The sequence below is a fragment of the Scyliorhinus torazame genome, chromosome 18 (genome assembly GCF_047496885.1).
Source record: "Scyliorhinus torazame isolate Kashiwa2021f chromosome 18, sScyTor2.1, whole genome shotgun sequence".
Taxonomy (NCBI): domain Eukaryota; kingdom Metazoa; phylum Chordata; class Chondrichthyes; order Carcharhiniformes; family Scyliorhinidae; genus Scyliorhinus; species Scyliorhinus torazame.
The window spans coordinates 140,857,149-140,884,406 of record NC_092724.1 but is presented as its reverse complement, the minus strand read 5'-3'; the positions used below and the strand labels follow the sequence as shown (position 1 = coordinate 140,884,406).

General features: G+C 48.5%; 1 protein-coding gene across 1 annotated transcript in view; it reads left to right on the top strand.

Annotated features, from left to right (window-relative positions):
- ccdc40 (coiled-coil domain 40 molecular ruler complex subunit) overlaps positions 1 to 27,258 on the top strand; it is a 123,847-nt gene that overhangs the window by 74,199 nt on the left and 22,390 nt on the right. Inside the window, 2 exon segments of the mRNA XM_072483486.1 lie at positions 11,754 to 11,923; positions 25,229 to 25,320. Coding sequence (XP_072339587.1) covers positions 11,754 to 11,923; positions 25,229 to 25,320 — 262 coding nt within the window.

Here is a 27,258-nt window from a genome sequence, read left to right as displayed (position 1 = left end):
TCAGTAGACCTAGGAGTAAGGAGTTCTCGTTTTTCTCCTATGTCCATAAAGTCTATTCACGCATAGACTTTTTTGTGTTGGGTAGGGCATTGATCCCGAGGGTGAGGGGAACGGAATATACGGCTATAGCCATTTCGGATCATGCCCCACACTTGGTAGACTTGGAGATAGGGGAGGAAACAAGAGGGCGCCCACCCTGGAGAATGGACATGGGACTAATGGCGGATGAGGGGGTGTGCCTAAGGGTGAGGGGATGCATTGAAAAGTACTTGGAACTCAATGACAATGGGGAGGTTCAGGTGGGAGTGGTCTGGGAGGCGTTGAAGGCGGTGGTTAGGGGGGAGCTGATATCAATAAGGACACATAAAGGGAAGCAGGAGAGTAAGGAGTAGAAGAAGTGGTGAAAGGAATTAGGAACATGCAGACGGGAAAGGCTCCGGGACCGGACGGATTCCCAGTTGAATTTTACAGAAAATATTTGGACTTGCTCGCCCCGCTACTGACGAGGACCTTTAACGAGGCAAAGGAAAGGGGACAACTGCCCCCGACTATGTCAGAAGCAACGATATCGCTTCTCTTAAAGAAGGAAAAGGATCCGCTACAATGCGGGTCCTACAGACCAATTTCCCTCCTCAATGTGGATGCCAAGGTCCTGGCCAAGGTAATGGCAATGAGAATAGAGGAATGTGTCCCGGGGGTGGTTCATGAGGACCAAACTGGGTTTGTGAAGGGGAGACAGCTGAACACGAATATACGGAGGCTGTTAGGGGTAATGATGATGGCCCCACCAGAGGGTGAAACGGAGATAGTAGTGGCGATGGATGCCGAGAAAGCATTTGATAGAGTGGAATGGGATTATCTGTGGGAGGAGATTTGGGTTTGGAGAGGGGTATGTTAGATGGGTGCAGCTGTTGTATAGGGCCCCAGTGGCGAGTGTGGTCACGAATGGACAGGGATCGGCATATTTTCGGCTCCATAGAGGGACAAGGCAGGGATGTCCTCTGTCCCCATTACTGTTTGCACTGGCGATTGAGCCCCTGGCGATAGCGCTGAGAGGTTCCAAGAGATGGAGGGGAATACTTAGGGGAGGAGAAGAACACCGGGTATCTTTATATGCGGATGATCTGCTACTATATGTGGCGGATCCAGCGGAGGGGATGCCAGAAATAATGCGGATACTTGGGGAGTTTGGGGATTTTTCAGGGTATAAATTGAACATGGGGAAGAGTGAGCTGTTTGTGGTGCATCCAGGGGAGCAGAGTAGAGAAATAGAAGACCTACCGTTGAGGAAGGTAACAAGAGACTTTCGTTACCTGGGGATCCAGATAGCTAAGAACTGGGGCACATTGCACAGGCTAAATTTGACGCGGTTGGTGGAACAGATGGAGGAAGATTTCAAGAGATGGGATATGGTAGCATTGTCAATGGCAGGGAGGGTGCAGGCGGTTAAGATGGTGGTCCTCCCGAGATTCCTCTTTGTGTTTCAGTGCCTCCCGGTGGTGATCACGAAGGCTTTTTTCAAAAGGATTGAAAAGAATATCATGGGTTTTGTTTGGGCCGGGAAGACTCCGAGAGTGAGGAAGGGATTCTTACAGCGTAGTAGGGATAGGGGGGGGCTGGCACTACCGAGCCTAAGTGAGTATTATTGGGCCCCTAATATTTCAATGGTGAGTAAGTGGATGGGAGAGGAGGAAGGAGCGGTGTGGAAGAGATTAGAGAGGGCGTCCTGTAGGGGGACCAGCCTGCAGGCTATGGTGACAGCCCCATTGCCGTTCTCACCAAGGAACTATACCACGAGTCCGGTGGTGGTAGCTACACTGAAGATTTGGGGACAGTGGAGACGACATAGGGGAAAGACCGGAGCATTGGGGGGGTCCCCGATAAGAAACAACCATAGGTTTGCCCCGGGGGGAATGGATGGGGGATATGGAATGTGGCAAAGAGCAGGTATAACGCAATTGAAAGATCTATTTGTGGATGGGAAGTTCGCGAGTCTGGGAGCGCTGACTGAGAAATATGGGTTGCCCCACGGGAATGCATTCAGGTACATGCAATTGAGGGCTTTTGCGAGGCAACAGGTGAGGGAATTCCCGCAGCTCCCGACACAAGAGGTGCAGGACAGAGTCATCTCGAAGAAATGGGTGGGGGACGGTAAGGTGTCGGATATATATAGGGAAATGAGGGATGAAGGGGAGACTATGGTGGACGAACTAAAAGGGAAATGGGAAGAAGAGCTAGGGGAGGAGATCGAGGAGGGGCTGTGGGCAGATGCCCTAAACAGGGTAAACTCATCGTCCTCGTGCGCCAGGCTAAGCCTGATTCAGTTTAAGGTATTACACAGGGCACATATGACTGGAACACGGCTCAGTAAATTTTTTGGGGTGGAGGATAGGTGTGCGAGGTGCTCGAGAAGCCCAGCGAATCATACCCATATGTTTTGGTCATGCCCGGCACTACAGGGGTTTTGGATGGGGGTGACAAAGGTGCTTTCGAAAGTAGTAGGAGTCCGGGTCGAACCAAGCTGGGGGTTGGCTATATTTGGGGTTGCACAAGAGCCGGGAGTGCAGGAGGCGAGAGAGGCCGATGTTTTGGCCTTTGCGTCCCTAGTAGCCCGGCGCAGGATATTTCTAATGTGGAAAGAAGCCAAGCCCCCGGGGGTGGAGACCTGGATAAATGATATGGCGGGGTTCATAAAGTTAGAGCGGATTAAGTTCGTCCTAAGGGGGTCGGCTCAAGGGTTTACCAGGCGGTGGCAACCGTTCGTCGAATATCTTGCGGAAAGATAGATGGGGGAAAAAAGAAGGCAGCAGCAGCAGCCCAGGACTTGGGGGTGGGGGGGGGGGGGGGGTGGCCTGAGACAAGGCAGTTGCCAATTAGGGCTAGTTTTTATTTTTGTTATTTAATATTTATTTATTTGTTGTTGTTTTCTTTTGTTCTTGTTTAAATAAAAAAGGTCATTATTATCTGTATTGTTATAATGTTGTGTAAAGGATGCACAATGTACTGTGTTGGTTGACCAAAATTTTTCAATAAAATATTATTTTAAAAAAAAGAAATAATAAGTTGCCTTTTTAGCCCTACAACCAAAATGAATAACCTCACATATATCTAATTGTAAATTTCTCATTTCCACATTGCAACTTACTTTCCTACCTATTTTAGTGTCATCTGCAAATTTGGCTATCGTACATTCTATCCCTGTATCCGAGTCATTATAGATTGTAATTAGTCGGGGCCCGAGGACTGAACCCTGTGCCATATGGCTAGTTACAGCTTGCCAACCAGAAAAAGACCCATTTATCTCCACCCTTTGCTTTTTGTTGGTTAGCCAGTCCTCTATCCAAGCTGATATATTACCCCCAACTCTGTGTGATCTAACCTTGTTTATTAACCTTTTGTGCAGCACCTTATCAAATGCCTCCTGGAAGTTCCATTATCCACTTTACTTGTTACATCTTTGAAGAACTCCAGCAAATTAGTAAAACACTATTTACCCTTCATAAAACCATGCTGACTCTGATGGATTACCTTCTGACTTTACAAATGTCCCGTTACTAGTTCCTTAATAATGGATTCCAACAACTTCCTAACGACAGCCGGTGTATAATTTTGTATGGTCTGCCTTTCTCCCTTTGTGAACAGGTGTGTTACATTAGCGTTTTCCAATCCACTGGAACTTTTCCAGAATCCAGGGAATTTTAGAATGTTATAACCAATGCCTCCAATATGAATGTTGCCACTTCCTTTAAGACCCTAGGTTGTAGGTCATCAGGCCCCAGGAGCATGTCTGCCTTTAATCCCAATAATTTGCTCAGTACTTTTCCCCTAGCGATGACGATTGTTTTAAGTTCCTCCTTTGCAATAACCTTTGCATTACCTGTTACTATTGGGATAGTTCTTCTACTATCCTCCACTGTGAAAACCTTGGCAAAATATTGATTTTGTGTCATTGCCATTTTTGTGTTCCCTATTATTAACTCCCCAGTCTCGTCCCCTAGGGGACCAACATTGACTTTAGCTCCTCTCTTTCTATAGAATCTTTTGCTATCCGATTTTATATTTTGCACTGGATTTCTTTCATAATTTACCTTTGCTTTTTATTACTTTTTAGTAACCCTATGTTGGTCTTTAAAAGTTTCCCAATCCTGCAGTCTGCCTCGCATGCCTTAGCTTTTGCCTTTATGTTATCTTTAACTTCCTTGCTTAGCTACAGCTGCATTTTCCCCCTCTTACAATCTTAATTTCTCTTTGGAACATATTTTAGTTAGGAGAAATTGAATATCTCCTTAAATGTCTGCCACTGTTCATCAACTGTCCTACCTTTTTGTCTTTATGCCCAGCCTACTGGGGCCAAATCTGCCCTCATGCCGATGTAATTACCTTGATTAACACCAGATTACTCGTGGGACTCAAGTTTATTGCGCTCAAGCTGAATTTAAAAATTCAAGCATGCAATGATCACTCTTCCCTAGAGCACCCCTTGGGAGAAGATCATTAATTAATCCCATATCATCACGCAACACTAAATCCAAAATAGACAGCTCCCTGGTTGATTCAACAACATATTGTTTCAAGGAACAATCTTTAATACATTGTATGAACTCTCCCTCGAGGCTACCCTTGCCAATTTGACTAATCCAGTCCAAATGCATATTAAAATCACCCATGAATATTGTCGTACCTTTCTTCCACCTATATTCCCCCTACATTTTTGATCCATGGATGATTAATAGACATGCCACTTGAAGTCAAAAAGTCTGTATCTTAAATTCAAGCAGGAAGAATATTATTATTAAAAGAACCTGGAAGGTTGTGTTGGTTTAAACAGAAGCTGCAGACTGGCTGGCATCAGTGACAGAGAGATGGGTTGGGACTCAATCTGAATGATTTGCTGGTGGCCATTGATTGGCCCAAAAGGCTGTACTCTGCTTGGTAACAGTTGGTGATTGGATCTGATCCCACTGGAATGCTTTTCAACGTCTGAGGTTTGAGTTTGGCTTCAGTTTTGATTCTGGCAGCCCCGCTGAAGGATTCTAGCTAACTGTCTCCAGAAAGATCTAGCTAACTCTCTCGAGAAGGCCACTGTGAGGGCTGAATCTCTCCAGAAAGCCTCCGGGGTGCTGTTCTCCCTGAGACTACAGAGGCCTGAAGACAAACCACAAACTGAAAGCTGCTGTGAGCAATGTAGCTCTCTCCAGAAAGCTACTAAAAGTTGTGAGTACTGCATTCTTGAAACCTAAGGAAACCTGACTGAATCAATCTACAGGGAAGTCACCATTGGTTAGAGAAAAAGACAAGGATTTACCTTTTTTCCAGAGAGACTGAGTGTTTATTTCTGAAACCATAAATACAAGAATGAATCCACAGTAAAAGCTTTGAACTGAAGGCAGGGATTAATGCAAAGCTACTAAAAAACACCATCTGAAGCAAATGCTATAATCTTTTGACTGTCATCCGAATTATTTCCCCCCTTTCCCCCCTCTGTGTTTGTCTGTCTTCTGTGTGTGGGTAGAAGGTGGGGGCAGTTGAAGTGGGAGTCAGGAGTTAAATGATGGGGCAGCACGGTAGCATTGTGGATAGCACAATTGCTTCACAGCTCCAGGGTCCCAGGTTCGATTCCGGCTTGGGTCACTGTCTGTGCGGAGTCTGCACATTCTCCCCGTGTGTGCGTGGGTTTCCTCCGGGTGCTCCGGTTTCCTCCCACAGTCCAAAGATGTGCAGGTTAGGTGGATTGGCCATGATAAATTGCCCTTAGTGTCCAAAATTGCCCTTAGTGTTGGGTGGGGTTACTGGGTTATGCGGATAGGGTGGAGGTGTGGACCTTGGGTAGGGTGCTCTTTCCAAGAGCCGGTGCAGACTCGATGGGCCGAATGGCCTCCTTCTGCTCTGTAAATTCTATGATGATAGTTAACCAGTTATACGTACTGCATATCTTATATATCTTGTTATAAATAAACTGTAATTGTGTTTACACTTACAAACCTGCTGACAGTAATTATTGGGCAGCCAAGGGCCAAAGACGTTGGGTATTTTTACAAGAATTATTGATTAATTTGCATGTGTTGTTACTCCGGGGCTTGTGGGACTGGAATTAACCACGCCCACTGTATCATAACAATATAATTTCTCACTACAGCACTGATCCCTTGCTTTACTAACAAAGCTACACCTCATTTTCCTTTCTATCTATCCTTCCAAATGCCTTTTGAAAATCCATCTGTGCCATATCTACTTGTGTTCCCCTTTATCTACCTAACTTATTCCGTCTTCAAAAAATGAATTCATTTAGCAAAGGTTATTTCCCTTTCACAAGACTTGGAGTAGAAGGCCTAACAGCTTTTTGCAAAACTGTGGTGGCCCTTCTGATCAGGCTGCCTTGGCAGCACCAGCCTTTGGTGCCACCCCCAAACTGCCTCCAGAGGCAGCAGGCCCAATTCGATCAAGCCCTCGCATCCCAGGAGCAAAAATTGCATCTGACAGGGATGATCTGCCAAGTCCCGACTTGAGGTACCCTCTTTGGTTGTTGAAAATTCGCTCCAAGATCATGTCAGGTTACTTTGTTTCTGGCACAGAGATCAGATGTACCATTTTGTACTAATCCCCATTGTTCCTATATTTACTTGGTTATAAATATGGCGGTTAATAAGGTCGCCTTTCTTAATCCTAATTATGAATATGCTTTCAGAGTCGCCAGGTATCTCTCTGTACCGCCACAAGGCTCAACCGAATACCAATCAAAGAGCCAGTACACCAGTTAGTTAGTTCAAAGTCAATACTACTTTATTTACACACAGTATGATTTACTCATGCACAATTACACTACAGGCTAAACTATATCTATCATTAACACCTATACTTAACTTCGGGTGCCCACTTAGGTCAGAGGACCAATGGCCGTTGTTCGGATCTGAGGCTGTTGGGTTCGAAGAGGTAACAGGAGTACAGCTAAGGTCATCCGTCTGGTAGTGAGCGTTGAACTTGAACTTACTTGCTTCTATATAAAAAAAAAAATTTCAATTATTTAAATTAATTAACTAGTTGAATATGGCTGGACAGGTGATGTGCTGTTGCTGTATGATGATGGAACTGGTGGATCCCATTGAGACCGTCAGTGACCACATCTGCAGCAAGTGTTGGCTGCTCGAGGAACTTCAGCTCTGAACTGATGAGCTGGAGACCGAGCTGCACACACTGCGGCACATCAGGGAGGGGGAAAATTACCTGGACGCTTTGTTTCAGGAGGCAGTCACACCCGGTAGAATAAGTACTGTTAATTCGGTCAGTGGTCAGGGACAGAGTGGTGTGACTGCAAGGGAGGCAGGTAGGGGGATCCTGAGTTTAGGAGTTGAGGAGCCTCAGCCCTTGACCTTGTCCAACAGGTATGAGGTACTTGCTCCCTGTGTGGATGAGGAAGAGGGCTGTAGGGAGGATGCGTTGACTGACCACTGCACCGTGGTACAGGAAGCCATTCAAGAGGGGGGAGCAAAAAGACAAGTGATAGTTGTAGGGGATTCTATAATTAGGGGGATTGATGGCATCCTTTGTAAGCCAGATCGTGAGTCCCGCATGGTATGTTGCCTGCCCGGTGCCAGGGTGAGGGACATCTCTGATCGGCTTGAAAGGATTTTGGAGAGGGAGGGGGAGGATCCAGTTGTTGTGGTCCACGTTGGGACTAACAACATAGGTAAGACTAGGAAAGAGGACCTGTTTGGGGATTATGAAACACTAGGGACTAAATTAAAGAACAGGTCCTCCAGGGTTATAATCTCTGGATTACTACCCGAGCCACGTGCCAATTGGCATAGGGTTGAGAAAATTAGGGAAGTTAACACGTGGCTAAAGGAGTGGTGCGGGAAAGAGGGATTCCATTTCATGGGGCATTGGCATCAGTACTGGGGCAGGAGGGACCTGTACCGTTGGGACGGTCTTCACCTGAACCATTCTGGGACCAGTGTTCTAGCGAATAGGATAAATAGGTTGGTCACAAGGACTTTAAACTAGCAAGTTGGGGGGAAGGGAAGGGTAAAGCTATGGACAGTATAATGGTTAATGGAGAGCAAGGCAGCAGGTTACGTGACAGGTTATTATGTAGAGATATGGGTTCAAAGACGAGGAAAATTAGGAGAAAGGGTAAGAGGAAAAATAATTTGCGAAAAGTTACTGATCAAGGTGTTAGGATTCATAACAAAGACATAAAAAACAGCATAAGTGTACTTTACCTGAATGCTCGTACTATACGGAATAAGGTGAATGAGTTGATGGCGCAAATCATCGTGAATGACTATGATTTAGTGGCCATTACTGAAACATGGTTAAAAGATGGTCACGACTGGGAGTTAAATATCCAAGGGTATCAGACTATACGAAAGGATAGAATGGACGGTAAGGGCGGTGGTGTAGCTTTGTTGTTTAAGGATGGCATCCGGGCAATAGTAAGGGATGATATTGGTGCTATGGAGGACAAGGTTGAATCAATTTGGGTGGAAATCAGGAATAGTAAGGCGAAAAGGTCACTAATAGGAGTAGTCTATAGGCCACCAAATAGCAACAGGATGGTAGGGCAGGCAATCAGTAAAGAAATAACGGATGCATGTAGAAATGGTACAGCGGTTATCATGGGAGATTTTAATCTGCATGTCGATTGGTTTAACCAGGTTGGTAAAGGCAGCCTTGAGGAGGAGTTTATAGAATGTGCCCGGGATAATTTCCTGGAACAGTATGTAATGGAACCTACAAGGGAACAAGCGGTCCTAGATCTGGTCCTGTGTAATGAGGCAGGATTGATTAATGATCTCATAGTTCGGGATCCTCTTGGAAGGAGTGACCACAATATGGTGGAATTTAAAATACAGTTGGAGGATGACAAGGTAAAATCAAACACGAGTGTTTTGTGCGTAAAACAAAGGCGATTACAATGGGATGAGAGAAGAACTAGCTAAGGTAGACTGGGAGCAAAGACTTCATGGTGAAGCAGTTGAGGAACAGTGGAGAACCTTCCGAGCGATCTTTCACAGTGTTCAGGAAAGGTTCATACCGACAAAAAAGAAAGACGGTAGAAAGGGGAAAAATCGACCGTGGATATCTAAGGAGGTGAGGGAGAGTATCAAATTGAAGGAAAAAACATACAAAGTGGCAAAAATTAGTGGGAGACTAGAGGACTGGGAAGTCTTTAGGGGACAATAGAAAGTTACTAAAAAAGCTATAAAGAAGAGTAAGGTAGACTATGAAAGTAAACTTGCTCAGAACATAAAAGCAGATAGTAAAAGCTTCTACAAATATATAAGACAAAAAAGAGTGGCTAAGGTAAATATTGGTCCTTTGGAAGATGAGAAGGGAGATTTAATAATAGGAGACGGGGAAATGGCTGAGGAGCTGAACAGGTTTTTTGGGTCAGTCTTCACAGTGGAAGACACAAATAACATGCCAGTGACTGATGGAAATAAAGATATGATAGGTGAGGATCTTGAGATGATTGTAATCACTAAGGAGGCAGTATTGGGCAAGCTAATGGGGCTAAAGGTAGACAAGTCTCCTGGCCCTGATGGGATGCATCCCAGAGTGTTAAAAGAGATGGCTAGGGAAATTGTAAACCCACTAGTGATAATTTATCAAAACTCACTAGACTCTGGGGTGGTCCCAGAGGATTGGAAAGTAGCAAACGTGACACCACTGTTTAAAAAAGGAGGTTGGCAGAAAGCGGGTACTTATAGGCCGGTAAGCTTAACTTCGGTTGTAGGGAAAATGCTGGAATCTATCATTAAGGAGGAAATAGCAGGGCACCTGGAGGGAAATTGTCCCATTGGGCAGACGCAGCATGGGTTCATAAAGTGTAGGTCGTGTCTGACTAATTTGGTAGAATTTTTTGAGGACGTTACCAGTGCAGTAGATAACGGGGAGCCAATGGATGTGGTATATCTGGATTTCCAGAAAGCTTTTGACAAGGTGCCACACAAAAGGTTGCTGCATAAACTAAAGATGCATGGCATTGAGGATAAAGTGGTAGCATGGGTAGAGGATTGGTTAACTAACAGAAAGCAGAGAGTGGGGATAAATGGGTGTTTCTCTGGTTGGCAACCTGTAACTAGTGGGGTCCCTCAAGGATCAGTGTTGGGCCCGCAGTTGTTCACAATTTACATAGATAATTTGGAGTTGGGGACCAAGTGCAATGTGGCAAAGTTTGCAGACGACACTACGATGAATGGTAAAGCAAAAGGTGCAGAGGATACCGGAAGTCTACAGAAGGATTTGGATAGGTTAGGTGAATGGGCTAGGGTCTGGCAGATGGAATTCAATGTTGCCAAGTGTGAGGCTATCCATTTTGGGAGGAATAACAGCAGAATGGATTATTATTTAAACGGTAAGATGTTAAAACATGCTGCTGTGCAGAGGGATCTGGGTGTGTTGGTGCACGAGTCGCAAAAAGTTGGTGTGCAGGTGCAACAGGTGATTAAGAAGGCTAATCGAGTTTTGTCTTTCATTGCTAGAGGGATGGAGTTCAAGACTAGGGAGGTTATGCTGCAATTGTATAGGGTGTTGGTGAGGCCACATCTGGATTATTGTGTTCAGTTTTGGTCTCCTTACCTGAGAAAGGACATATTGGCACTGGAGGGAGTGCAGAGGAGATTCACTCGGTTGATCCCAGAGTTGAGGGGATTAGATTATGACGAGAGGTTGAGTAGACTGGGACTGTACTCATTGGAGTTTAGAAGGATGCGGGGGAATCTTATTGAAACATATAAAATTATGAAGGGAATAGATAGGATAGATGCGGGCAGGTTGTTTCCACTGGTCGGGGAAAGCAGAACTAGGGGGCATAGCCTCAAAATAAGGGGAAGTAGATTTAGGACCGAGTTTAGGAGGAACTTCTTCACCCAAAGGGTTGTGAATCTCTAGAATTCCTTGCCCAGTGAAGCAGTTGAGGCTCCTTCCTTAAACGTTTTTAAGAAAAAGATAGATACCTTTCTAAAGAATAAAGGAATTTGGGGATATGGTGTACAGGCCGGAGAGTGGAGCTGAGTCCACAAAGATCAGCCATGATCTCATTGAATGGCGGAGCAGGCTCGAGGGGCCAGGTGGCCTACTCTTGTTCCTAGTTCTTATGTTCTTGTGTTCTGGTGGTGCAGGTGGAAGGGTCTCTCCGGCTGAGAGCCAATTCCAAGAGACTTAACCTTTGGCGGGGGTTCCTTCTTCTACCAGGGGGCTTTGCGCGCTTTTAGGCATGCCTTAAACTTGGTCCCAATTAATTGGGCAGCTTCTCGATCACTGCCATCGATCTAAGCCAATAAAGGGGCGGGTGCCTTGATGGCTGAGCGTGTCCTAAGTGGCCATTGGCCTTGCTTTGTTTGTGTCTTCTTGGGTAGTAGCTGGGGTAGTAGTGCTGGACTGTCTGGGACAGTATCGGCTACCTGAGCACTAGTTCTTTGTTTATCGGAGATGGGTCATCAATATGTAAATCGGCCCAGGGTTTCGGTTCCGTCTGCAGTCTGTCTTCCCAAATTCACATTCAGGCTCTGTGCCTGCTTGTTTACTTTGCATTGTCCATTTTCCTTGTATGCTCTACGAGTGTCCATTTTCTCTGCTGAAAGTGGCCATCCCAGATAGCAACACCATCCCACCCACCAACTCCCTATCCCCCGCCCCTCCCAAAACCCCATGCACCCATCTGCCCATTTCCAATTACCTGCTTTACAACCAGCATTTTCTTGACTTAGACAGTGTTATTTAACATAACGCCAACATTTTTCTTCCTGTAGATATGATACAGCAGGAACTGAATGCAAAGAAAGACATTGAGCGTCATATAAATGCTCTGTCTCATGACATGGTGAAACTCAATGAACTGTTAACAAAGAATACTTCCATGAAGAATTCACTTGAACAGATGAACGTACTGATTGAAAATGGATTTATAACCGCTTTGAAGGTTAGTCCAGGCAAAATACATAATTAGCAAGTTAAAAAAATTAGAGTATGCACAACACTCTTCCATCATAAAAGTCGGTGAATCATCATTGTTTGTTTGACATTGTACAGGTCCTTAGTTAGATTACATACAGAGTATCGCACCCTGTTTTGGTCCCCTCACATGGTATGTGTCAGAGTAGCCATGGGGGTTCAGAGGAGAGCTGCAAGAATGATTCCTATCTTAAAAAAACATTAACGATTCGGAGGCTTGAGGAGCTCGATCCAGTTACTTCAGGGGAGTGTAAACTTAAAAGGTGAACTGATAAAGGTACATTAAATATTGAAAGGACTGGATTGCTTATCTGCTGATAAATTATTTTAGTTTCACAAATTGGGAAGGACCAAAGGACACCCATTTAACATGCATAATAGTAGGAATAAAGCAGCTTAGGTAATTCTGAAGAGCAGTGAGTGTCTGGAATATGTGTTTTTTGCATCCTTTCTGCACATCTTCAAAGGGGACCTGGACTAGTTCTTGGCTGGAGCAATGATTGCATTATATAAATGGTTAACTGTTAACTTGCCATGTAATCACCTGAAGAGGCATCTGGATGAGTACCTGTATAGGGAGGAGATAGGGGGACACGGACCGAGTAAGGGCAGATTTTTTATTTAGTTAGGACATCATGATCCAAATTTTTGTCCCCTCACTATTGAACCTGTTTTTTTCTGTTGCATTTCTCACTCACCCACAAAATCACAAGGCTGTTGGGGGAGTCACCTCGATTCAGATGTTATGAATTAGAGGTAGGCTTGATGTTCCAGCTGGTCTTTTCTGACCTGTCATTTTTGTATTTTCAAATTATGTCAAAAGGTACTGTGGATCTTTTCCACTAGTAACTGTGCTTTTCTCTTGTAGATTCTGTAATGTTAGTTGTACGTAACCAAGATGGCCCTATTAGACTTTCCAGACCAACGGAAACTAGGGGCGGCATTCTTCCATTTTGGGATTACGTCCTGTGGCAAAGATGGGAATGTAGAATGTTTCTCGCCGCGGAGGCTGGCAGGAAAACGCACTAAAGCTTCCAGCCCTGAGCTCATTAATTATGCGCCTAGATGTTTTACACTTTATGCAGTGATGGGGCAGGCCTGGATGGTGTGTATTGAAAGGTGCACCCAACGTCCCTGACCCACTATTGGAGAAAGTAATGTCTGAAAATGATGAAAGATCTCCTGAATCACTCTGAGGTCGGAGTGTGGACCTCCTGAGAAAGAAGGTGGACCTCCAGGAATATTCTGAGACTGGAAGAAGGACCCCTCCTCTCAGACACTGTGGTATTAGAGGTATTACGGTACCTGATAGGCTGGAGCACCATTGGTGAAACTGCATGCTTTCTGTTGGTTAGGATGTATGGTAGCTCCGCCCTGCTGGGTGGGGTATAAGAGCCCGTGCCGCCCCAGCACCTTCATTCTGTACCTGAGCTGCTGGGGGAAACATCTAGCTTATTAAAGCCTTCAGTTGGACTACAACCTCGCTTTAGTGGTCATTGATCGTGCATCAATTTAATAAGCTAGTTTTTTTTTAAGAAGAAAGGATGGAGCTCTGAATCAAGCCGGAGTGTCTGCAACTCAGCCCCCACGCGGCGAACTCAGCGGCAATCTTCAAGCACTGGCTGGCATGCTTTAAAGGGTATCTCGGGACGGCCGAAAACACACCCACGGGAGAGCAGAAACTGCAAGTCCAGCATTCGAGGGTGAGCCCGGAGATTTACACCCTCATCGAGGAAGCGAAAGACCTTGATGCAGCAATAGAGCTGCTAAAAGGACACTATATTCGCCCGGTAAACCAGGTCTACGCCCGGCACCTGCTTGTAACAAGGCGACAAACCCCTGGGGAAATCACTGGAAGAATTCTACCGTGCACTCCTGGTGTTGGGGAGAAACTGCAGCTGCCCGCAAGTTTTGGCAAGCGAACACACTGAACTCTTAGTCCGGGACGCTTTTGTGGCAGGTATGCTATCCTCACAAATCCACCAGCGACTGTTAGAAAAAGACACTCTGGGTCTCAAGGAGGCACAGGCCCTTGCAGGCTGCCTGGACGTGACCTCCAGAAACGCCCGCGCTTATGTTCCCGACTGCGCAGCAACCCCCTGGGCAGCGTGGAACCCCTCCGCGGCCGACCCCGAGACTTCCCCCATCCCCCCACAGGCCTGCGCTGCAAGGCGGCCTGGCAACACCGAGGGGCCCCGCTGCTACTTTTGGGGGCAGGCCAAGCACCCCTGCCAGCGCTGCCCGGCCCGCGCATCCACCTGCAAGGGATGCGGCAAAAAGAGCCATTTTGTGGGGGTATGTCAGGCCCGTGCGGTTGCCGCAAGCAGTCTCCGGCAGCGAATGCGGACCGCAACCACAAACTTCCCCACGGTCCCCGTGCGGCCAGCGGACGACGCCATCTTCCTATTCCAGGGCCACGTGCGGACCCCGGGCGCCGCCATCTTGTTCCGCAGACGCCACGTTGGAGGGATGGGCGCCGTCATTTTGTGCGCTCCCAGCCATGTGCGACCAATGGGAGCCGCCATCTTGGATGAACCCCCAGGACCCCAGCTCGGCTGAACACGCACTGCCCAAAGAGAACTCTCAACTGCTGCGATTAGCCTCCGTGACTTTGGATCAGTCCCGGCCTTGAACACTCTCAAATGGTACAACGACCGTATTCATCAACGGGCTCGAGATGTCCTGCCTAATCGACTCTGGGAGCACGGAGAGATTCATACACCCTGACACGGTAAGGCGCTGTACTCTCCTCATCCACCCCGTTAACCAAAAAATCTCCCTGGCCTCCGGGTCACACTGAGTAGAGATAAAGGGGTTTTGTGTAGCAAACCTCACAGTCCAGGGAAGGGAGTTCAAAAATGTCCGCCTCTAAGTCCTTCCCCACCTCTGCGCGGCTACACTCTTGGGTTTAGACTTTCAGTGTAACCTCCAAAGTCTAACGTTCAAATTCGGCGGCCCTATACCCCCCCCTTACTGTCTGCGGCCTCGCGACCCTTAAGGTCGATCCGCCTTCCCTGTTTGCGAACCTAACCCCGGATTGTAAACCCGTCACCACCAGGAGCAGACGGTACAGTGCCCAGGATCGGATCTTCATTAAGTCAGAGGTCCAAAGGCTACTGAGGGAAGGAGTCATTGAAGCCAGTAACAGCCCCAGGAGAGCTCAAGTAGTGGTGGTAAAGACCGGGGAGAAGCATAGGATGGTCATCGACTACAGTCAGACCATCAACAGGTTTACGCAGCTGGACGCATATCCTCTCCCCTGCATATCCGACCTGGTAAACAGGATCGCGCATTACAAGGTCTTCCCCACAGTGGATCTTACGTCCGCCTACCACCAGCTCCCCATCCACACTAGTGACCGCAAATACACTGCCTTCGAGGCAGATGGGCGGCTCTATCACTTCTTAAGGGTTCCCTTCGGTGTCACCAACGGGGTCTCAGTCTTCCAGCGCGAGATGAACTGAATGGTTGACCGGTACGGTTTACAGGCAACATTCCCATATCTCGATAATGTCACCATCTGCGGCCACGACCAGCAGGACCACGACACCAACCTCCGAAAATTCCTCCAGACCGCAAAAATCCTTAACCTTACATATAACAAGGATAAATGCGTGTTTAGCACCGACCGCCTAGCCAACCTCGGCTACGTAGTGCGAAATGGAGTTATAGGCCCCGACCCTGAACGCATGCGCCCCCTTATGGAGTTCCCCCTCCCTCACTGCTCCAAGGCCCTGAAGCGCTGCCAAGGGTTTTTCAGTTACTACGCCCAGTGGGTCCCCAACTATGCGGACAAGGCACATCCCCTGATCCAATCCACAGCTTTTGCCCTGTTGATAGAGGCCCGCCAGGCCTTAAGTCGCATCAAAGCAGACATTGCAAAGGTCACGATGCACGCCATCGACGAGTCCCTCCCCTTCCAGGTCGAGAGCGATGCGTCTGACGTAGCTCTGGGGGCCACCCTCAACCAAGCGGGCAGACCAGTGGCCTTCTTCTCACATACCCTCCATGCTTCCGAAATCCGCCACTCCTCAGTCGAAAAGGAGGCCCAGGCCATAGTAGAAGCTGTGCGACATTGGAGGCATTACCTGGCCGGCAGGAGATTCACTCTCCTCACTGACCAACGGTCGGTTGCTTTCATGTTTGATAATGCGCAGCGGGGCAAGATAAAAAAACGACAAGATCTTGCGGTGGAGGATCGAACTCTCCACCTGCAACTACGAGATCTTGTATCGTCCCGGGAAGCTAAACGAGCCTCCTGATGCCCTGTCCCGCGGCACATGTGCCACCGCACAATTGGACCGCCTCCGAGGCCTCCACGAGGACCTCTGCCACCCGGGGGTCACGCGCTTTTTCCATTTTGTCAAGACCCGCAACCTGCCCTACTCCATCGAGGAGGTCGGGACAGCCACCAGGGACTGCCAAATCTGCGCGGAGTGCAAACCACACTTCTACCGGCCAGAGAAAGCGCACCTGATAACGGCTTCCCGTCCCTTTGAACGCCTCAGCATGGACTTCAAAGGCCCCCTCCCCTCCACCGACCACAACACGTACTTCCTGAACGTGATTGACGAGTACTCCCGGTTCCCATTCGCCATCCCCTGCCCCGACATGACCGCAACCACTGTCATCAAGGCCCTCCATAGCATCTTTGTACTGTTCGGGTTCCCCGCTTACATACATAGTGAAAGGGGGTCCTCCTTTATGAGCGACGAACTGCGTCAATTCCTGCTCAGCAAGGGCATCGTCTCGAGCAGGACGACCAGTTACAACCCCTGGGGTAACGGACAGGTAGAGAGGGAGAACGGAACGGTCTGGAAGACCGTCCTACTGGCCCTACGGTCCAGGAACCTCCCAGTCTCCCGCTGGCAGGAAGTCCTCCCGGATGCCCTCCACTGCATCCGGTCACTGCTGTGTACCACCACCAACCAGACACCTCACGAACGTCTCCTTGTCTTCCCCAGGAAGTCCTCCTCTGGGACCTCGCTCCCGACCTAGCTGGCAGCACCCGGACCCATCCTGCTCCGAAAACACGTGCGGGCGCACAAGTCGGAGCCGTTGGTCGAGAGGGCCTATTTTCTCCACGCTAACCCCCAGTACCCCTACGTGGCGTACCCTGACGGCCGACAAGATACAGTCTCCCTACGAGACCTGGCACCAGCCGGAGCCCCACGCACAATCCAACCACCAGTCCCACCCTCCCTCCCACCAGTGCACCTTACAGGAGGATCGGTCCTCCCTCCGGCCCCGTCTAGGCCCCCCCCCCCACCGACGCACCCCGCAGGCACTCCCTCCCCCAGTCAACCGTTTTCCCCACCAGCGCCGTCTAGGGGTGCCGAAGCTGCCATGGAGATCGAAGCCACGCTCCCGGACTCACAGACGCCCGAGCCTCCACCGGAGTCACCACCGAAGCTCAGACGATCACAGCGGACGACCAGGGCACCCGATCGACTGATTGCTTCATTTTAAACTGTAAACTGTAAATTTAAATCACCAATTGTAAATAGCTATCAGAATTGTAAATCGTTACAAAACGCTGTACGGAAGTATTACGGTACCTCCATAACTAATTCTACCACTTTGCTATGTTTGTAGTATCAGGCCACCACCCCCGCCGGACTTTTTTTTAACAGGGGGTGAATGTGGTATTAGAGGTATTACGGTACCTGATAGGCTAGAGCACCATTGGTGGAAACTGTATGCTTTCTATTGGTTAGGATGTATGGTAGCTCCGCCCTGCTGGGCAGGGTATAAGAGCCCGTGCTGCCCCAGCAGCCTTCATTCTGTACCTGAGCTGCTGGGGGAAACATCTAGCTTATTAAAGACTTCAGTTGGACTACAACCTTGCTTTAGTGGTCATTGATCGTGCATCAGACACCTAATCTTGAAGGCCCACCTGCAGATGCCTCCTCATCAACTCCTCCTGGTGCTTGGATGTGGCGACCTACTGCTCCCCGGACCTGGAATACCCTGACCGTGATGTGCCGCCCATACTATCTTCCACCTGAGTTCACTTCAGCCATTATCACAGTGGTCTACATCCCACCCCAGGCAGAAGTGAGGAAGGTTCTGGACGAACTGTACACAGTTATAAACAACTACGAAACAGAACATCCGGAGGCCTTGTTCATCATGGCCGGAGACTTAAAAAAGGCCAACCTCAAGAGTGTACTGCCAAAATTCCACCAGCGCATCTCCTGTCCCACCAGGGGCGACAACACTCTTGGCCACTGCTACTCAAAAATCAAAGGCGCCTACCGTTCCATTCCCCAAACACACTTTGGGAAATCAGACCATAAGAAGGTGCTCCTTCTCCCGACATACAAGCAGAAACTCAAGCGGGAGAATCCTGCTAAGAAGGTCGTGCAGTGCTGATCCGAGGAAACAGAAGAGTTCTTACGTGACTGCTTAGAGACAGTGGACTGGTCCATATTTAAGAACTCAGCGACCAACTTAAATGAGTATGCCACCACCGTCACAGACTTCATCAGCAAATGTGTGGACGACTGCATGCTAAAGAAAGCTGATTGATTTAAAGAAAGCCCTGATCTGGCTGATAACATGGAATGTGAGGGGCCTGAATGGGCCGGTCAAGAGGGCCCGGGTGTTCGCGCACTTAAAGGGACTGAAGGCAGACGTGGTCATGCTCCAGGAGACACACTTGAAGGTGGCAGATCAGGTCAGGCTGAGAAAGGGATGGGTAGGGCAGGTCTTTCACTCGGGGCTGGATGCGAAGAATAGAGGGGTTGCGATACTGGTGGGGAAGCAGGTGTCGTTTGAGGCGATGAATATTGTGGCGGATAATGGAGGTCGATACGTGATGGTGAGTGGTAGGTTGCAGGGGACGCGGGTGGTACTGGTGAACGTATATGACCCGAATTGGGATGATGCCGGATTTATGAAACGCATGCTTGGTCGGATTCCGGATCTGGAGGCAGGGAGCTTGATAATGGGGGGGGGGGGACTTCAACATGGTGCTGGACCCAGCACTGGACCGTTCCAGGTCCAGGACGGGTAAGAAGGACTGCAGTGGCCAAGGTGCTCAGGGGGTTTATGGACCAGATGTGGGGAGTGGATCCGTGGAGGTTTGCCAGGCCGGTGGCCAGAGAATTTTCTTTTTTCTCCCACGTCCATAAAGCCTATTCCCGGATAGATTTCTTTATAATGAGTAGGGCACTAATCCCGAAAGTGGAGTGAACGGAATATTCGGCAATAGCCATTTCGGATCATGCCCCGCATTGGGTGGAGCTGGAGTTGGGGGAGGAGAGGGACCAGCATCCGTTGTGGCGCCTCGATGTGGGACTTGGCAGATGAGGAGGTGTGCGGGCAGATGCGGGGGTGTATTCAAAGATACATGGAGGCCAACGACAATGGGGAGGTGCAGGTGGGGGTAGTCTGGGAGGCGCTGAAGGCGGTGGTTAGGGGAGAGCTCATTTCCATTAGGGCCCATAGGGAGAAGAGAGAGAGGAGGGAGAGGGAGAGATTCGTGGGGGAGATATTAAGGGTGGACAGGAGCTTTGCAGAGGTCCCTGAGGAGGGGCTGCTTAGGGAGCGACGAAATCTCCAAATGGTATTTGATCTATTGACCACGGGAAAAGCAGAGGCGCAGTGGAGGAAAATGCAGGGGGCGGTATATGAGTATGGGGAGAAGGCGAGCCGGATGCTGGCACATCAGCTTCGTAAGAGGGAGGCAGCGAGTGAGATTGGTGGAATTAGAGATAGAGGGGGGAATACGATGCGGAGTGGGATGAGAATAAACAAGGTATTTTGGGACTTCTATGGGGATCTGTATAGGTCTGAGCCCCCGGAGAGGGGGGGAGGGGATGCGGCGATTCTTGGACCAACTGAGGTTCCCGAGGGTGGTGGAGGAGCAGGTGACTGGTTTGGGGGCGCTGATTGGGCTGGAGAAGCTGGTTAAAGGATTGGGGAGCATGCAGGCGGGGAAGGCCCCGGGACCGGACAGGTTCCTGGTTGAATTTTACAGAAAGTATGTGGACCTGCTGGGCCCGTTGCTGGTGCAAACTTTTAATGAGGCGAGGGAGGAGTGGACCCTGCCCCCGACAATGTTCCGGGCGCTGATCTCGTTGATTTTGAAGCGGAATAAGGATCCATTGCAATGTGGATCATGTAGGCCGATTTCGCTCCTCAATGTAGACGCTAAGTTGTTGGTGAAGGTTCTGGCTACGAGGATTGAGGACTGTGTCCTGGGGGTGATCCATGAGGACCAGACGGGGTTTGTGAAGGGCAGGCAGTTAAGCACGAATGTGCGGAGGCTCTTAAATGTGGTCATGAAGCCCTCGGTGGAGGGGGAAGCGGAGGTAGTGGCGGCTATAGACGCGGAGAAGGCCTTTGATCGGGTGGAGTGGGAGGATCTCTGGGAAGTGCTTGGGAGGTTTGGGTTCGGGGAAGGGTTCATAAGATGGGTCAGATTGTTATATAGGGCCCCAGTGGCGAGTGTGGCTACGAACCGGCGGAGGTCGGAGTACTTTAGGTTGTACCGTGGGACGAGGCAGGGGTGTCCCTTATCCCCCTTGTTGTTTGCACTGGCAATTGAGCCGCTGGCCTTGGCACTGAGGGAATCTAGGAACTGGAAGGGATTGGTCCTGCGGGTGTCGTTATATGCTGATGACCTGTTGTTATATGTTGCAGACCCAGTGGAGGGGATGGCGGAGGTTATGCGGATCCTTAGGGAGTTTGGGGACTTCTCGGGCTATAAGCTCAAAATGGGGAAGAGTGAACTCTTTGTGGTGCATGCGGGGGACCAAGGAAGGGGGATAGACGAGCTACCACTGAAGAGGGCGGAGAGGAGCTTCCGATACCTGGGGATCCAGGTAGCTAGGACCTGGGGGGCCCTGCACAAGCTCAATTTGACACGGTTGGTGGAGCAGATGGAGGAGGACTTCAAGAGTTGGGATATGCTGCCACTCTCCCTGGCGGGTAGGGTGCAGTCGGTCAAGATGATGGTCCTCCCGAGGTTCCTGTTTGTGTTCCAGTGCCTGCCCATCCTAATCCCCAAGGCTTTTTTTTTAAACGGGTAAGCAGGAGTATTATGGGATTCGTATGGGCGAATAAGACCCCGAGGGTGAAGAGGGTGTTTCTGGAGCGTAGCAGGGAAAGGGGGGGCTGGCGCTGCTGAATCTATGTGGCTATTATTGGGCAGCTAATGTGGCGATGATCCGTAAGTGTGTAATGGAGGGAGAGGGGGTGGCGTGGAAGAGGCTAGAGGTGGCGTCTTGTGTGGGTACGAGTCTGGGGGCGCTGGTGTCGGCACCGTTGCCGCTTCCGCCGACAAGGTACACCACGAGTCTGGTGGCGGCGACTCTGAAGATCTGGGGGCAGTGGAGGCGACATAGGGGCGAGGTGGGGGCCTCGGTCTGGTCCCAGATACGAGAGAACCACAGGCCCGTTCTGGGTAGGATGGATGGGGTTTTCTGAGCTGGCATCGGGCAGGGATTAAAAGAATGGGGGACCTATTCATCGATGGGACTTTTGCGAGCCTAGGGGCACTAGAGGAGAAATTTGGGTTACCTCCCGGGAATGCTTTTAGGCACATGCAAGTGAGGGCATTTGTGAGATGGCAGGTGAGGGAATTTCCGCTGCTCCCAGCACGAAGGATTCAAGACAAGGTGATTTCAGGTGTATGGGTTGGAGAAGGCAAGGTCTTGGCGATCTATCAGGAACTGCAGGAGGTGGAGGAGGCCTCGGTGGAGGAGTTAACGGGTAAGTGGGGGGAGGAGCTGGATGAAGATCTGTGGGCTGATGCCCTGAGTAGGGTTAATTCTTCCTCCTCTTGCGCCAGGCTCAGCCTAATACAGTTCAAAGTTGTCCATAGGGCGCATATGACAGGGGCGAGGATGAGTAGGTTTTTTGGGGTGGAGGACAGGTGTGTGAGGTGCTTGGGGAGCCCAGCAAATCACGCCCATATGTTCTGGACATGCCCGACGCTGGAGGGGTTCTGGAGGGGTTTTGCGAGGACCATGTCCAAAGTGGTGAACACCCGGGTCAAGCCGAGCTGGGGGATAGCATTATTTGGGGTATCGGACGAGCGGGAGTGCAGGAGCCGAAAGAGGCCGGTGTTCCGGCCTTTGCGTCCCTGGTAGCCCGGCGGAGGATCCTACTATTGTGGAGGGATGCAAAGCCCCCCAAGCGTGGAAGCTTCGATTAACGATATGGCAGGGTTCATCAAGCTGGAAAGGATAAAGTTTGCCTTGCGAGGGTCTGTGCAGGGGTTCTCCAGGCGGTGGCAACCGTTCCTACACTTTCTCGCGGAATGTTAGGTGGAGGTCAACAGCAGCAGCAACCGGGGTGGGGGGGGGCGTTTGGTTTTTCTGTTTTGTTTAGGTTAGAGTGGGGCGCTTTCCTTACTGGCGTGTTTATTTGTTAAATGGGGGTTATTGTATTTTGTTGGAAATTTCATGTATAATTTTTGCTTGTTTTGTGCTTTATTCTTTTTTTTTCTGGTTGGAGTGTTTTGTTGAAAATCATTGAAAATTTGAATAAATATATATTTTTTTTAAAATAATAATATACATCTATGTATACAGTGGAGTGCAGACAGCAGTGATTGACACACAGGATGACCAGTAAGCACACAGAACAGAGCAGCCAATCACCAGACAGGGCACGACCACTATAAAGCCAGAGGGCACCAGTTTTCCCGCTCTCTTGGGACCCAGCCTCTGAGACACTCAGAGTTAGTGAGCTGGCCAGTGCAAACACCATGTGGTAGCTAGTAAGTCTGGTTAGGCTAGTATCAGGTCTCCAATCAAGTCAGCATAGTGTCAACCCACAGTTGAACATGTATAATAGTTTAGATGTTAAATAAAATCGTGTTGCATCTTATCAAGTGTTGGAGGACTGTCTCTCGCTACACTGCATCAAGTGCAGTCCACATCGACCCAGCCTACCTAACACATCACCCACCTGCTTCAAGAAGACCACCATTATACCGGTGCCAAAGAAGAACCAGGCAACGTGCCTCAATGACTACCATCCGGTGGCCCTGACTTCAGTCGTGATGAAGTGCTTCGAGAGGTTGACCATGAAGCGCATCACCTCCAAACTCCCAGAACACCTTTATCCACTGCAATTCGCATACCGTCACAACCGGTCCACAGCAGACGCCATTTCCCTGGCCCTACACTCATCCCTAGAGCATCTCGACAACATGGACTCCTACATCAGACTCCTATTTATTGACTACAGCTCCGCCTCAACACCATAATCCCAGCCAAGCTCATATCAAAGCTCCAAAACCTAGGACTTGGCTCCCCACTCTGCAACTGGATCCTCGATTTTCTGACCAACAGACCACAATCAGTAAGAATGAACAACAACACCTCCTCCACAGTAGTCCTCAATACCGGGACCGAAGGCTGCGTACTTAGTCCCTACTCTACTCCCTGTACGTACACTCACGACTGCGTGGCAAAATTTGGTTCCAACTCCATCTACAAGTTTGCTGACGATACGACCATAGTGGTCCGGATCTCAAATAATGACGAGTCAGAATATAGGAGGGAGATAGAGAACCTAGTGGAGTGGTGCAGTGACAACAATCTCTCCCTCAATACCAACAAAACTAAAGAGCTGGTAATTGACTTCAGGAAGCAAAGTACTGTAAACACCCCTGTCAGCATCAACGGGGCCAAGGTGGAGATGGTTAGCAGTTTCAAATTCCTAGGGGTGCACATCTCCAAAAATCTGTCCTGGTCCACCCACGTCGACGCTACCACCAAGAAAGCACAACAGCGCCTATACTTCCTCAGGAAACTAAGGAAATTTGGCATGTCCACGTTAACCCTTACCAACTTTTACAGATGCACCATAGAAAGCATCCTATTTGACTGTATCACAGCCTGGTATGGCAACTGCACGGCCCAGGGCTGCAAGAAACTTAAGAGAGTCGTGAACATCGCCCAGTCCATCACACGAACCTGCCTCCCATCCATTGACTCCATTTACACCTCCCGCTGCCTGGGTAAAGCGGGCAGCATAATCAAGGATCTCTCCCATCCGGCTTACTCACTCTTCCAACTTCTTCCATCGGGCAGGAGATACAGAAGTCTGAGAACACGCACGAACAGACTCAAAAACAGCTTCTTCCCCACTGTCACCAGACTCCTAAATGACCCTCTTTTGGACTGATTTCATTAACACTACACCCTGTATGCTTCATCCAATGCCAGTGCTTATGTAGTTACATTGTATATGTTGTGTTGCCCTATTATGTATTTTCTTTTATTCCCTTTTCTTCTCATGTACTTAATGATCTGTTGAGCTGCTCGCAGAAAAATACTTTTCACTGTACCTTGGTACACGTGACAATAAACAAATCCAATCCAATCCAGTCCCTCCCCACTACTGTTGTGCTCCAGTGTCCGGGACTGCGAGCAGCCTCCATCCTGAACTCTGGAGACAGCACCAGGCATTGTTCAAGTGAGTCCTGACATCTGCATGACACCTTGTTCCAAATGTGTTTCATACTGCGTGTTGTCTCATTGGCATTACAAAAAATCTGGCATGGGGGCTCAAGCCTTCATCTGCATCCGATTAAGAGGATGCAAATAAGGTTCACACTGGCCTCTGGAGGGTTTTGCGACCTACCATGGCGGGCACAAGTGCAAGACCTCACTGCAAATTCATGCAGGTATGAAACCGGTTTCTGGGCCTCCTGCCATATCCGCCCCCCGCAGCAGGGACCTTTGACTGAAAGGTGCCATCGGCTAGTAGAATTTACTAAGTATTAATGTCGGTGTCCTTTTGACAATTCATAAAAGAATATCCACTTTTCCTTTTATTAAAGTAATTTCTGATTCTCCTTTAAAAAATGTTTATTGGCTCCTGTCTAAAGTTACATTTGCAATACGCATGTGCTGCAAACATTAAAAATTGGTTACATTTCAGTATCCCATAAGAGACATCGGTCTATTTCAAAGTTTATTTTTCAGAGTTCTTAGATGGATATTTTTTTTAACTTGTAGAAAGAACTATTAATATAAATTAGCAACATTTGTAAAGCAGTTTATCCCACTTAGACTGATTCTGGCAAACGCTACTTATTATTTGCTTAAAAGCTAATACATCTGTTATCTTAATTATCAGTCTGTAATCAGGAAGATGATGGTTGAAACTCAACAGTTTCATTGAAAATTAAACATGCCTGATTGTAAGTGGCAGCCAGCAAATTACACCGCAGACAATGGTGCCCAACATGGGTTAAAATCTTAAATTGAACTTGCCACATATCCAAGGATTATTAATTTTTTTTCAGGATGCTGAGCGAGAAGCTATTGTAAAGCAGCAAAAGCTAGACCAGCTGAAAGAGGAAAAAGAACGCCTGCTTAGCAGCCTTGTGGAGGCTGAGTAAGTAACTATCCATGAGACCATAAGACATAGGAGCGGAGGTAAGGCCATTCGGCCCATCAAATCCACTCCACCATTCAATCATGGCTGATTTCAACTCCATTTACCCGCTCTCTCTCCATAGCCCTTAATTCCTCGAGAAATCAAGAATTTACCAACTTCTGTCTTAAAGACACTCAACGTCCCGGCCTCCACCGCCCTCTGTGGCAATTAATTCCACAGACCCACCACTGGCTGAAGAAATTTCTCCTCATCTCTGTTCTAAAGTGACTCCCTTTTATTCTAAGGCTGTGCCCCTGGGTCCTAGTCTCCCCTGCTAATGGAAACAACTTCCCTACGTCCACCCTATCTAAGCCATTCATTATCTTGTAAGTTTCTATTAGATCGCCCCTCAACCTCCTAAACTCCAATGAATATAATCCCAGGATCCTCAGACGTTCATCGTATGTTAGGCCTACCAGTCCTGGGATCCTCCGTGTGAATCTCCGCTGGACCCGCTCCAGTGCCAGTATGTCCTTCCTGAGGTGTGGGGCCCAAAATTGCTCACAGTATTCTAAATGGGGCCTAACTAATGCTTTATAAAGCTTCAGAAGTACATCCCTGCTTTTATATTCCAAGCCTCTTGAGATAAATGACAACATTGCATTTGCTTTCTTAATTACGGACTCAACCTGCAAGTTTACCTTTAAAGAATCCTGGACTAGGACTCCCAAGTCCCTTTGCACTTCAGCATTATGAATTTTGTCACCGTTTAGAAAATAGTCCATGCCTCTATTCTTTTTTCCAAAGTGCAAGACCTCGCACTTGCCCACGTTGAATTTCATCAGCCATTTCTTAGACAACTCTCCTAAACTGTCTAAATCTTTCTGCAGCCTCCCCACCTCCTCCATACTACCTGCCCCCCCCCCCCCCCCCACCTATCTTTGTATCATCGGCAAACTTAGCCAGAATGCCCCCAGTCCCGTCATCTAGATCGTTAATATATAAAGAGAACAGCTGTGGCCCCAACACTGAACCCTGCGGGACACCACTCATCACCGGTTGCTATTCCGAAAAAGAACCTTTTATCCCAACTCTCTGCCTTCTGCCTGACAGCCAATCGTCAATCCATGTTAGTACCTTGCCTCGAATACCATGGGCCCTTATTTTACTCAGCAGTCTCCCGTGAGGCACCTTATCAAAGGCCTTTTGGAACTCAAGATAGATAACATCCATTGGCTCTCCTTGGTCTAACCTATTTGTTATCTCTTCAAAGAACTCTAACAGGTTTGTCAGGAACGACACCTATCGCAGTGTGTTGTTCAGATTTCAGATCTTCAATGGACTGAAATGGTGATTCAATAATATTAATCTGAAATGGCTTTTTTTTTTAGATTTTGTATTTTTAATGTCACCACAAGTTAATGAATGGTACAAAAATGGGTCATTGCAGTGGGAATTGTGTTAGGATATACATTGCAGCATTTTCAGTCTCCCTGTCGCAATAGTGAGGCAGCAACATCCAGCTCACTGCTCAAGTGGAGGCATCACCATCAGTAACCACTCTCTTTTAAGAAAGTAATCGTCGGTATTACATCCAGCAATTTCTGTATCGTTATGTCCGCGGCTTTAGCCTCCACGATAGTTACCGTTTGTGCAGTCAGAAAGATTACGGCGCTGTATCTCAGTTCATCTTCTGCGCTGCTTTTGCTCTTCAACCCCATCCAACCGTCGCTTTCCACTTTGTCTTGAACAAGGGTGTATTTTCTGTTCCCCAAACGCAGCCCTTCCGCTAGTAATTTAGATCGGTCGCCCTGCGCAGCTACAATATCTGCAGCGTGTTTGCCGGCAGCATGGGGAGAGTGGAATCGGGATTCCCATTCACAGAAACGGGAGCAGAAAGCCAAGCAGCTGGGAGTTGCAGACAGAGTCGGAATGTTAACCCTGTTTCTCCACTGA